At 46.2% G+C, this 12,950-nt stretch overlaps 1 protein-coding gene across 3 annotated transcripts in view; it reads right to left on the reverse strand.

Annotated features, from left to right (window-relative positions):
* The window catches only part of LOC125706219 (protein unc-13 homolog C-like), a 73,267-nt gene that overhangs the window by 16,138 nt on the left and 44,179 nt on the right, over window positions 1-12,950 (reverse strand). For 2 of the 3 annotated variants that reach the window (XM_048972802.1, XM_048972801.1), the window contains exons 19-24: window positions 4,934-5,060; window positions 3,987-4,083; window positions 3,429-3,572; window positions 2,529-2,606; window positions 1,686-1,763; window positions 1,433-1,459 (exon numbers count right to left, since the gene is read on the reverse strand). In XM_048972802.1, coding sequence (XP_048828759.1) covers window positions 1,433-1,459; window positions 1,686-1,763; window positions 2,529-2,606; window positions 3,429-3,572; window positions 3,987-4,083; window positions 4,934-5,060 — 551 coding nt within the window. The remainder of the gene's footprint in view (window positions 1-1,432; window positions 1,460-1,685; window positions 1,764-2,528; window positions 2,607-3,428; window positions 3,573-3,986; window positions 4,084-4,933; window positions 5,061-12,950) is intronic. The other variant, XM_048972803.1, reaches the window with a different exon arrangement.

Below are 12,950 nucleotides of genomic sequence, written 5' to 3' on the forward strand. Positions count from 1 at the left end.
AGGGTGTCTACGCTTTAGAGAAACACAGAGTATACTTCTGAGTACTCATAAGTAATTATACCTTCCTGGCATGAACAAAACAGTACTGTGATATGCAGTAACAGTGACGTGACGGCAGTATCAATTTCTGATGGCTTTGTCAATTTTTGGCCGATTTCCTTCTAAATTTGACCCGGATTGGGGGTTTTGAATCGATCCAGCTGTAACTCAGACACTTTGGTCAGATTTCCGATTCTAAGCGGTTTTTCGTTACAGCCCTAGTTTTGAGGCCTCCGCGCCTTATTGATTTAAGTCATAAAGTGTGATTGTTTCCACACGGAGTCTACTTAAATTAATTATGGTAAGCCATGGATATTCTGGCAAACAATCAATGCAAAGTTTACAAGCTGTTCAAGTTCTTCATTAAAACGTGAGTGATGGTGAAGCCTGGTTTTACTTCAGGGCCCCTCAGCTTATTTCCAGAGCAGCGTTTTTAATAGGTTGTGTGGTGGGAATGTGATGCAGTCCTGAAGGACTAATGCCCAGGGAGACCCCTAAGGAATCCTTCTGTGCCCCCACATCTGGCATTGTTATTGGCTGTTTGAGGTGAGCTCAGGGTGACGACTTCTGGAATCTGTTGAGCATTCTGGTGCCGCAATTCCTACGACTGAGTTTAAGGGGCAGCTCCTGGCTGGATCACAGCCTGCTTGGCCCAAAGCCATCACGCTATAAGCCCTTAAAAACAAGTGGGGTTTTTAAAATTTATCACCTGCATTCATGAATATATTAATGACTGAAAGGCAGTGCTCAGTCATCGTTTTTTTGTGTATCGCTGGCGGGCCATTGTAAATGCTTCCGACTTCTGCAAATATGTTTTGGCATGAAGATCATGATCTGACCCTGTAACTAAGAGGTCACAGAGGTCAAAGGACCATGTATCCTGGAGCTAAGAAGACCTTGATGGAGTCCTGGCTCCCGGCTAATTCTGGCCTCCATGCCGTAAGCAGGTGAGGATGTTCGGAAGCAGTTGGAGATCTCGTGGGGCTGGAGGAGCCCACATCTCCTGGTCACCGTCTCTTAAGGGGAGCTGCGGAGAGGATGATTGTGGGTAGCAAGGTGCTGCCCTGGCAACTGCAGAACAGGGTCCCTGGGTGGGCTAACAGCAGCCTTGTCAGCTCCTCTTAAAGAATCCATCTGCAGCTGGGAGTGGTGGAATGGGGCCCAGCCGTGGGAGCTCAGCGAAAGGAACTAGCTGCATGTCCCAAACCTAATGACAACCAGGAACCCCCCAACAGAAGCCATCTCAGCACATGCTGGGGAAAAGATGAAGAGGGTTTGTGTTATGGTGGGGGTTAGTGGGGTTACGTGCGCGCAGCATTATTGGTAACGGCGACAGGGTAACGGCGAGAGGGTAACGGTGACAGGGTAACCCCGCGGGGTCCTTGGAACAGACCTTAGAGAAGGACACTGTCCCTTCCTCCTGGAGCACGAGGGAGACAAATGAACACAAGACACATCACACCACAACAGCTCAGAGACACATAAAGAGAGTCTGCCTGCGGCAGTAGGGACACCCTGAATGCGGTCAAGAAAATGAACTGTGTTCGGGACAGGCGAAAGGTGCCAAAAGTGCAGTTATAACTACAGTGTACAGAAGGGGACAGCCATTTACAAAAGGGCAGGCGAGCACGGCCGGGATCCCTGACCTGTTTTCCTCCCATGGACTCGAACATCTTCTCCAGCTGGATGCGCAGTTGCTGGATGTTGTTGAGGAGGATGCAGGGCTGGGGAAGACGGGACACGGCTGTGAGATCTCTGGGCCGCAGCCAAGTCGGCTCTGTTCCGAACCTGGCACTGCAGCCAGGTGGCTCCGCCTCCAGCTGCCACTGCTACCTGTCGCCCTTGGGGACCGAGTCTGCCTAAATGGTTATACCAGCGACGACCAGCAGGAGGCAGAGGAGGTGCCTCTCTGACAAATTGCTGCATGTGAACTTGTATTGTTTTACATTACATATTAAATTCATTCACTGCACCTTCTAAATCGATGAAAAAAAAAAAACATTGAATAATAAAGCTTAAATCTTGCAGGGGAGTTTCTAGCAAATGAATTTTCACCTGGAGTGGAGTTTTGCACCCACCAAACCGTCCTATCGATTCCACCAGTAAAATAAACCTTTAGTATATTGCTGATTTTAGAGAAACAACCTGCCAAATCTCACCTCGTCAAAATGATAGCAGGAGAGAACTTTTGCGGGAGTTACACATTCCTGTGTGCACAGCAGTATGAGTATAACTGCGTCATAACTGCATATTAAGGGTAGCTGACGTGACATTATAGGTCATTATAGGTCTGCCACCAGTTTTTCCCAGCCTGGTCCTCGGGGATGCATAGATGGTCCATGTTTTTGCTCCCTGTCAGACAGTCCACTACTGGGAGCTGGGAGGGAGCACGATTGGGAAACACTGATCTACACTATCCAGGTATTCCCTGCTCTGTGGGGTTCAAACACCTGACCTGACATCTGTCTGCAGGTGTGAAGCACACTTACCACCTTCTCCTTGTCCAAATAGTTGCTGAAGTCCTTTGATATGATTGCCGCATATTGTAATAAAACTCTGTTGATGGTCTGCATGCAAAAAAAAGAACAGAAAAAGAAGGTAAAGAACCTTGAAATGGCCAGTCTTCCTGGCCAATTGGATGGTATTGATGAAATAATGAGGACTGTAGAGCCATCAGTGGAAAATGGTCAGAGATCGTAAATCGCTAACCTGCAAAAAAAACAGAACAGCATCTTGTGGCATGATATATAATGTGTAATATGAAGAAGGACACAAATGGACTTTAATGAATATAACATTATTCCCTCCAGCCTAATGCTTTGTCATAAAGATTGGACATTCCTCTTCGACGCGTCTTAGAATCTGAAGTCTTAGCGATATATGACAGTATCCCCACCATCGGGAAAATGCATTAAACACTATTGATCCCTAACCTCGCTGAGAGACCTTTTGACCTTACCGCTCCATATATTGTCATTCATTGTTGTCGGGCGCAGGCCCAGCTTGGGGGAGGGTAAGAACATTTCTATCCAGGAAATTGGGATTTTTCTCCCCCCCTCCCCCCACACTGCAGCGGAGGAATCAGGTCACCTGGGAAATGCTTCCGGAACAGTGCAGGGTGACTGATCTTTGGTGATTCCTGCAGAACTGCAGTCGGATATGCCGGCTGCGGGCCAAAGTGTGGGAGTGTGCTAATGGACCCTTTCCATGCCCGTATATCTGCACTGCTTGTGAATGCAGTGCTTTCATTGACAGAAATTAGCTTTTTTTTTCCCTTATTTGAAACGTGATATTGAAGCTTCACACGATGATCTGCTCTTCTCTCTGCATCCTTTTAGAATCTCCCCCCTCCCTAATCTGTTCCACATCTGACGGCCACGCTCACAGACCTTGGCGAATCGGCACATGAAGTGCGCCAGGGCCTGAGGGTTCGGACACTCCAGCTTCTTGATGATCTCGAAGCTCTGGTTCAGCTGCGCAAAGACATCTACCACGGAGCAGGAGAAGAGCGCGTGCTCCGACGTCTGCTGGAACTGCAGAGAGAGGCAGGGCAGGGAGACGCACGTCATCAGAGCAGCAGACACGCATCTCCAACAGAAACCATTAATTCCGCACGTTGTAATTTTAATTGAAATGTCAAAATATTTTGCAGACAGGCGGGTGCCGCGTGCTGTATTGTAAGGTGAAATCTAAAATATGGTTAAACTAAGACATGGCTGGTAATTAGCAGATCTTAGTGGCTGCTTGTGTTCTGATTGCATCACTTAGGGAGTTTCCTTTTCACGTTGCTCTGTTGAATTTGCAGACCTGCAACAGCGACTTCATAAATATGTATGGCACAGCGGGATTCCAAGGTTGTTAGTCTAGGCCTCTGGATGCATCACTCGTGCCCCAGCTAGCCCCCCCCAATGCTGCCAAATACAGTTTTTGGGTAAATGGTTACTCACGCCATCCTTTTTGTCTCTCTCGAGAGCCCCATGCAAAAACTCCATGGAAACTTCCTCATTCTCATCCAGCCACTGAATGACAAAGGGCTCAAACCATCTGGAGGAGAAGAAATGGCAGCCATATTGGTTCTATGCAGCCGGCAGAAACTCGCGCACGCCTGTCAGCTGCCTCTTTAAGCGCTTTGTAAAGAGGCGATTTGCCATTGTCTAAGAGGCAGTGACAAGGAGAAGCAAGCCAAGGAGAAGACCATCCAGGGCCTACATTCCTGCAGCTCTGCCTGCCTACGTATTCCATCCTTTCTTAGGTCTTAGCCCCACCACACCAGTATTAAGTCCCCCCCCCGACAAATTTTAACTGCAGGTGGATTTCAGTAGCTAGCTGGATGCCATGTCTTGACCCCTGTGTGAGGGAGGGGTGAGGTACCTGTACACCGATGCTGGATTGAGCTGCCGAGTACTGAGCACATTTCAGTACTGGCACTTTCATAATTAAGGAGCCTTTCTCTGTCTCAAAGAATAACTATATTCATCTGCAAGTGATTTTCGCTTTATGCAGTTCAGTAGTTCAGAGTAGTTCAGAGTTTCTTAAGAAGGTGTGGAATAATATCTTACTGCAATGGGTTGATAAAATGTCAAAAAATATGAATAAACAAAATCCTAAATCAATTGCTCTATAAACATCACCTGGAACGAGGATGTGACAGAACCAAGACCATTTTAATTAATAAAACTGCCGTAAATCTGTTCAACTGTTTGGAATTTACAGGGCGTTTGGCTGTGAGCATGCAAGTGTTACAGTCTTCCTGGAATGTACAGCCTTGGGTGGAGCTTTTGCACAGATATCAGCTGTAGATTTACAGAACTTTCAGCGTGTTAAGGTAAATGTCACCAAACAGACAAACACGTATGGGCATTATGCTATGTGTGGAGGGTTGGAGGATACCTACAGAGAATATTCCGGCACGGACTCTTTGAAGGCAGGCAGGTCCCGTACATACTCATTATAGAACCATTTCACCTTGAAGTGCAAATTCATGTAGTCCGTACTTTTGCATAAACGATGCTTCTCGTGTTCTGTAAAGGAAATGGAGACACAAACAGAGTCAGTGTGGTTGAGGGCTGAAGGTGACAGTAACCACACAGTAAATAAAATCTTGTACTGTGCATGTTGACATTAATGATGACTGATTTAGGGAAGTTTCATTTAATGCTTTTGCCGACTGACCACCTGCCCAGTTTGTATACTGTACACAATAAAAATAGTAAAAATAACTACAATTCTCATTCTACTTCTTCTTCTTCTTCTTATTATTAGTAGTAGTACCATAGATGTGGTGGTGATAATAATAATAATAATAATATCACTTGAATGCCGCTGGATATCAGTCCACCATAATCTCCACAATGAACTGTAATGGGAATCACGTGTGATCGTGCTTCTTCGATAGCCATGCAGATGGCGCAATGGAGAGCTGGACTGCTCTCACATCATAGGCCTGCCTGGCTGTCCCCTGTCCCTGGGACCCCCTACTCCTCATCCTACCGTTGTCATTCCCCCAGAGCTCTACATGGCTAATTTTCTGACACCAAACTCCTGTAGCTATCAGGAGTAGGCTTTCGGGAAGTTATGTGACAGACAGCGGGGACCTGCAGGACAGCGGGGATGTGCAGGACAGCGAGGACCTAAAAGACAGCAGGGACCTGCAGGACAGCGGGGATGCACAGGACAGTGGGGACCTAAAAGACAGCAGGGACCTGCAGGACAGCGGGGATGCACAGGACAGCGGAGACCTAAAAGACAGTAGGGACCTGCAGGACAGCGGGGACCTAAAAGACAGTAGGGACCTGCAGGACAGCGGGGACCTAAAAGACAGCAGGGACCTGCAGGACAGCGGGGACCTGCAGGACAGCGGGGACCTAAAAGACAGTAGGGACCCACAGGAAAGCGGGGACCCACAGGACAGCTCTAGATGTAATTTTATTCCAGATTGTTTTCCTGTTTATAAATATGTGCTCTAGACATGGGTAACTAATCACATTAGCACTGTAAATGTCTGTAAATTCAGGTCACTGTAGCCTATTCTCCTTGCCTATTCGGTTTATTTTTACCTGAATTGCTGTTTGCAGATGCTCTATTTGCAGAACATCTTAAGTGAATTTCATGAGATTTGCATTTGATGAATTTACATTATGAGCTCTTAGGTCAGATTTAAAAACCGAGGCACAGATGTTCTGGTTACACAGCTTCTTCTAGTCAGGAGGACCAAGGGTACCATCATGAGCCCAGTGTTTGTAAAAGTGATTAATGGGATGGTACTTTAGTCAGTGATGGGCGAGTCTCTGTTTGTGAGTCATGAAGACATAAGTCCTAGTACAGATACTCCCAGACAATACATCAATTTGCATGTCATCTGGTAAAGGGGCAGTTTGATGCCGCTCACTGCCTGTCGGAAACGTGGAAGGGTGGACTAATGAGCCATGGTGAATTAAATCAAGTGGCACTTGCTCAACAGTGAAAGCCTGGCGTTCAGCTAATAAGAAAGGAGTCGATTTACAGAGGATGCCTTCCAATTAAACGCAAGGCAGGGGGGGGGGGGGCGTGTTGTGCCTTTATGCCGGTTGCACATCCGGCCTCAAAGCTGTACTAAGATTTGCACTGACAACCAGCTTTAGATACTGCGGTGGAACCAGCATCACACTCCTAATGACGTCCTAATGATGCCCAGAGGGTGACAACAATGCTGAGGGGAGCATTCGGCGACAAGCTCTGGGCCTCTCCTGTTAATGTGGCCCATGTACTTTCTGTCTTCATCAGAAAGATTGTACAATATTGCTTTGGAATCATACCACTACAACAGACGCTTTCAAAACTGCCAACTTGATTTATAGCAATAGAAATGCAGGCCGATCGCTCGCAGTACCACAAAAATGTCAAACCTTGACGGTCATCGGATGTGATGGTGATTAATCTTGAAACATCTTCCGAAACTTTTGTCATCGGGCATCAGTGGCAACTCATCTCATTAAAAGTAAAACAAGAAGTCAAAATAGGAATAATGGACCTGAATAACAAGAAAACTGCCCGGCTGTTTGTTACTGGAGCAGCAGTGACTGAAGGCACATTTGTGTAAATATTTAGCTAACAGTCACAGGCCCCTGATGGAAGCGGCCGCTATTTGCCCCTTGCCAAGCCCAGTGTTCCCAAGCGGATGACGCCATAACGGCAAGATGCCCTCGCCTGACAGGCCTGCACTTTCAGAAACAGTGACATCTCCCACATATTTCAGCATCAATAGCCTTCTCAGAATGTGCAGTGCATCTGACCTCCAGATTTTCAAAAGTTCAAAGGCTCCTGGTGAGGATGAATAGAACTTTTCCCACGTGTTTCTATCAGATGTTTCCACTAATAACACTTGGCTCTCTCAGTCTCAGAGTAACCCTCGGTGCACGGCTTTGTGATCTCCCCCATGTTGCATGTTTGCTACCTGCTTTGTACCTGTAGCACTGAACAGTGTGACGGCATCTGTGCTCTCACCAGCCCCAAGCGCAACCCTAACCCGCCAAAAGGCCAAGGAAACATTCCTCTTCATGGCCGCTTCTAGCTCCCCATAGGTCATGCTAGCTCACTATGCTGATGACTGCAGGGGTAGGGTTAGGGTGGTGGCTATCGCAGAAGGCTTCCTTGGTCATACACCATGGGGTCTCGGACTAATGCAGCTGCCTCACTCTTTGCTGTTCCCAATGACAGCCTCAGACAGTAGGTGTATTACCTCACAGGGCTCCTCTGGGGCTCATCCTTGGGACAACTGACTTTATATAGCATTCAGCAGAGCCACTGTAGGTGTGTTACTCGAAATTGTTCGCTCTTTTCCAGCTGATCTCGCACTACAGTACATATAACTCTAGTATCTAATAGGGGGTAAAATGAGCAGATTAAGTACTTGCTGAGGAGCAATCGTTGAATTTCCTTTCAATGTTATTAGTAGGCTCTTCTATCTATTCTATTAATGTTTAAGATGAGTTGGATATATTTACAGCTGAGATGTCTGTAATGTTTACCCAGTCTATGAACCCAGTATTCAGAACATAGCCAATCCAGATAACTACAGAAGGAAACAGCCTCCTCTCTGATCACTGTGAAACCACCCTGACGAGTCTGTGGCTTTAGTAGTGTAGCTCATGATAACTGCAATTAGGCTTCGTAGGATAATTGCTTTTTGCGGTGTCCTTTCTTATTCCATTGACATGAACTGCTGTTGCCTCCATCCTCCTCTGGACGACATTTGAGTTGATAGAGATGAGATGTGGACTGTGGGGACTCCCAAGATTACCATCCAACAGAGACTTAATCATTTATTACTCGGGAGCCTGGTGACATTTGCAGTGCCATAACGTCCCATACAGCAGGGTCTCCCTAAAGTGATTGATGGCACCTTTTCCTCTCTTCATTCAGCTGTCATACTTGTTAAACTGACTCGCACAAAGGTTGTCGTCAGCACAGGGGTCATGTTCCCTCAAGCCTCTCGGCCTCTTACAACAACAAAGGTCTCTGGATGCTTATGCATGCCGGTGCCTCCCCATCACCCACTGGAGGGAGTACAGTTCGTCAGACACCGAGCCAGCAGCCCAGCGGACCACATCAACTCCTAAGCACTCAACCATCAGAGCCGTAATAAGTCAGATGGAATCATCACGTAGTGTCATATACAATGGGTGAGCAACTGTTTTATTGTTGTATCTTGTTTTTAACCACAACTGTGTGAAAGCTGGTATGCATGAGAATGTCTGACTCTGTTGGGAATCCCATGCTAAAACATCACACAAAATGTTGCCTGAGAGACTGATCAGGTCACCCAACCCAGCCTTGTTCAATAGGTTCCAAAAAAGCTGAATTTACTTCTTTTTTTTAAGCTCCCCAATGACACCTTAAGAGTTGAGGTGCACCATGAATGGAAGGGCTTCATCGAGCAGGACAGCCTGTGGGCTGCAGTGAGGGCTTTCAGCTGCCAGGCTAACGTTCACATCAGCTCAGGGACGGTCCTGTTTCTTCTCCTGGTCCAGGTCATCAACAGTTGCACTGTGCATGTGGAAAGGATTGCCTTCCTGGACAGGAAGTATTCTAATAAAATCCCAAGAGAACGTTCCTGTTTCTTTAGAGACAAAAAAAAATAATCTCCACAATTCCAGCAACTTCAGTTATCGCTTCACACTGCAGCCAGTTACATCCCTATGAGAATACGGCACGTTACTCCTGCCTTCAGTGCAGACAGAAAGCAGACAGATGCTCACTGCGATGATGCGAGCCAGGGGCTGTAGGCAGAGCAACTTTGCCAAGCAGAAGTTCCTGTGATGAAATAGTATTTTTTTTCTGGGACCCTTTGTGATATTTCAATCTGCAAAGAAGAATATTCTCTACATTTATCCAGTAACAGCTGTAGCGATACTTCCTATCCAACCATCTGTCAAACAAAAGATAATTCTTCCTCAGTTCTATATTTATCTTTTACTAAGCAGATATCAGCGAGTCTACAGAAAGCTTGCTTTTGAAAAATCTTTATTCCAGGTGTCCAAAGCCCATGTTTGAAACAATGGCCTTGGCAAGGAGATGTGTGAATCTCAGCTGTCCACCAACAGATCATGTGACAACTCACTGTCATTTAGGCGTTAATCTTCACTCAATGTCTGTCATAATGTCATAATGACATAATTCTGTATGTAGAATGAGCAGCATTTGGTTTGCATAAAATTAATGGATTACAAGAATCAAGACGGCAATGACCCTCAGCATAAATTGTTGTATGTCCATACCGATGAGGATGTGTGACTCGACTTAATACAACTTCCATGTCATGCATGAAACAGATCTGCTTTGCTGAGAGGATGTGGCATTGCTATGATGTTCAGGACCATTGCTCAGTACCCGTTACCGGGTAAATCACAGCATATCTGTAGGATTCACCATGTGCTGATATTAGGGCATAGATATTACTTTTAGCTTGTGTACATTCCAGTCCCAGCGAGTATATATGTGTGTAAGTTCCTTGTTGAACAACGCAAGTGCAATGAACACATTCATGTTGCTTGAGCAGCACTTCTCTGCCCCTCCACTACCTCTCTGCAAGAAGAGTACCAAATGAATTGTTTTACACTGATAACTTACAATTAGTGCCTAATAATATTACTAATGGATGTGTGTCTCTGCTGATAACGGGCAGAAGGATGACTGGAGGAAACATTTTAAGGTGGTCTGACAGCCAGCAGGGAAGTGGGGGAGAAATATTCCAGCCAGCAGCTATTTGATAACTCCTAATGCCAGACTTCCTTAAATGGGGCAAGCTCAGGTCCTGGCCCTACTTTCGGTGTCTGTTGAACTGTGCAGCTTAAGGTGTGTGTGATACATTAAAGGTCTGATTACTGATGCCACACACATTTGTGTGGAGATGGATAAAAGCAGCTGGTACCCTTCTTTATTAATAATAAACAGCTTGGCCGATTGTATAATGAGACAGACGCTCCAATGACCGGCATGAAGCAAAGGTTAAGCTACGATTTCACATGGGGAGAAAATGGGGATTAAGCCAGAGACACAGAAACACCATTACGGTTAATTCACATGCAGTGGATATTGTGCAATTAGCACCAGAGATACTGTAATACGCAGTGATATTAAACTTACAGTCTACTAAGGATGATGGATTTTAACAGCCTTGTCTGAGCAAAGCATGAATGGCACAGGGAAATCAAAACAAACCTTTTAAGCTGAAAAGGTTTAGTGAGCTGGTGCAGCAGAAGTATACCTTAATTGCAGGTCTTTTTGAAGGCCTCATACTTTTGAGGGTTTGCATTATAATAAGGAAGAAGTTTTTAGAGCTCTTTAATTTTAGTACATCTGCCACCACTGCAGTGTGATAATTCTCTGCTTGCAGTCTTTGGCCCAGATCTATTGGGGCACTGCAGGTGAAATAAATGTCAGGGATTCTCAGAAATCTGCATGCCAGCAGTAATGCATGCTAGTATGTTTCCGTAGGCAGTGAGAGGCAGGGGCAGCCTCTGCATCACGTGCAGTGCGACAGTGCCGTACGTCGCTCTCCCGCCTCCCATAAATGAATTCACACTGGGTAAAAAACGATGGGTAATTGTTCCTTGAGTCAAGCGCTCAAATGAAATGGATCAGCAAGGCCTTCTGTGCGTGATTGACGCGCCCCTGATTTGCAGCCCCTGTGGAACAGTGTGGCTTGCGAATGACATGTTGTCACGGCGAGACACGCCGGCTGGCACCGGGGCGGCAGCCTCCCGGGGGGCTGGAGAACAGGGCACACGCTGTGTCACATCTGTCCCGTCGGTGCTGGGATGCTAAGCCCCAACCTGCTACAATGCCCACGTTTACCACCATCCGTTACATCCAGGAGGACATGCAGTGCACCAGTATGGACTAAGAACCTTCTATTCATCTCTCTGCACCAGCAGCAGAGAATCCCAGATGAATGCAAAGTCAGGCTTAGATGCTAACGTACACACTGTACCTATCGGATACGTTGGCACCCACGTACGTTCAAAGCACATGAAGATACCCAAAATACTATATTTTTAACAGAATAAGAATATCCCGGTATCAGAAAAAAGGAGACCTCAAGTAATGAAGCCCGACTGACCCTGACTGGACCTGCTCCCTCTTTAGGGATTAAACGGGGTCACTGGCTGGATTAGACAGACTGCAGGGAGTGGCTGCAGGCTCCCCGGCTCTGCACACTCACACCAGGGTTAAATACCCTTCACTGAATCAATTTGCTGGTTTCCGTAGTGCTTTGGCTTTTGGGCTTTCTGCTCGTTTTTCCACGATCTCCACAGCCTTCCTTAAAGTGGCCTTGTTCACATTTTGCTCACTAACTTTGTTTGGTGGTAGAAATAACACATACCTGCATATATACCTGTACCAGATACATTATGCAGTTAATTAATATTCACATGTAATATGTCATTTCTGCAAAAATGATGGGTTAATGTTAGCAGAAATTATACGAGAGGGGGAGAGAGAGAGAATGCGTGTGTGTGTGACAGAGAGAGAGAGAGAGAGAGAGAGAGAGAGAGAGAGAACTGGAGTGTATGATATAAATCAAAGCTCATCTGCACCCAGGCCTTTGTGCAGAGATTGTCCCAGTCCCAGCTTCTTATGGGAGACAAAGAAAAAGCACGTATGGAGCAGGAGGCTCCATCCAGTCCCCTGACCTGTCCTGCAAGCAGCAAACCATTACTCACATGTCTTATGTGGGCCAATTAGCAGAGCTGCCAAGAAGAGCCTGTTTCCCTTGTCATTTCAGAGGAGCTCGCATTCGGTCGGCATAGTGAAGCCATGGGAGCTGAGATGCGTACGGATATGATGAATTCATAAAGATGGAATTACTGCCTTTCTACAGCACAAACATGAATCGTACTGAAAAAGGTCATTTTCATTCAACAGACTAGAGCTTGCTGTTGTCTTTTTGTCTAAGGATTCGCTCCGGTCCATTTCCATGCGCACAATTGTACTGCATTCCTGTGCGACACAATGGAAGATTTCCTTTTGTCGCCTGTGCGCGTTTAGCCCAGGAGTGGAACTGATTGTAAATGCGGAATCAGGTATCACCGGCCCAGTTTCTCAGGAGCCTCTGGCTGCTCCTCTGGCAATCACCAAATCCACACATTACCATGGTGACGAGGTTCTGTTCGAGCATCATTTGTCAGCAGCAAACAACCACAGGAAGTGTCCCACTGCCTTAAGCGCTTCAGCGTTTCAGGTCTTCAATTTCTCTTGGAGTATCTGGACTGTAAGAACATTGGCTAAAACTGAAACTGAATAATAGATAACCTTAAGGATCCTTTATTCCTGACAACATAATATTCAGTTTCCGCCTAAATTCTAGCCAGCTAGGAAAGTGTTTAGACAGGTAAGATGATTGGATGTGGGCCCAGTTCGATCAGAAGGAG

This window comes from Brienomyrus brachyistius, chromosome 13, assembly GCF_023856365.1.
Source record: "Brienomyrus brachyistius isolate T26 chromosome 13, BBRACH_0.4, whole genome shotgun sequence".
NCBI lineage: Eukaryota > Metazoa > Chordata > Actinopteri > Osteoglossiformes > Mormyridae > Brienomyrus > Brienomyrus brachyistius.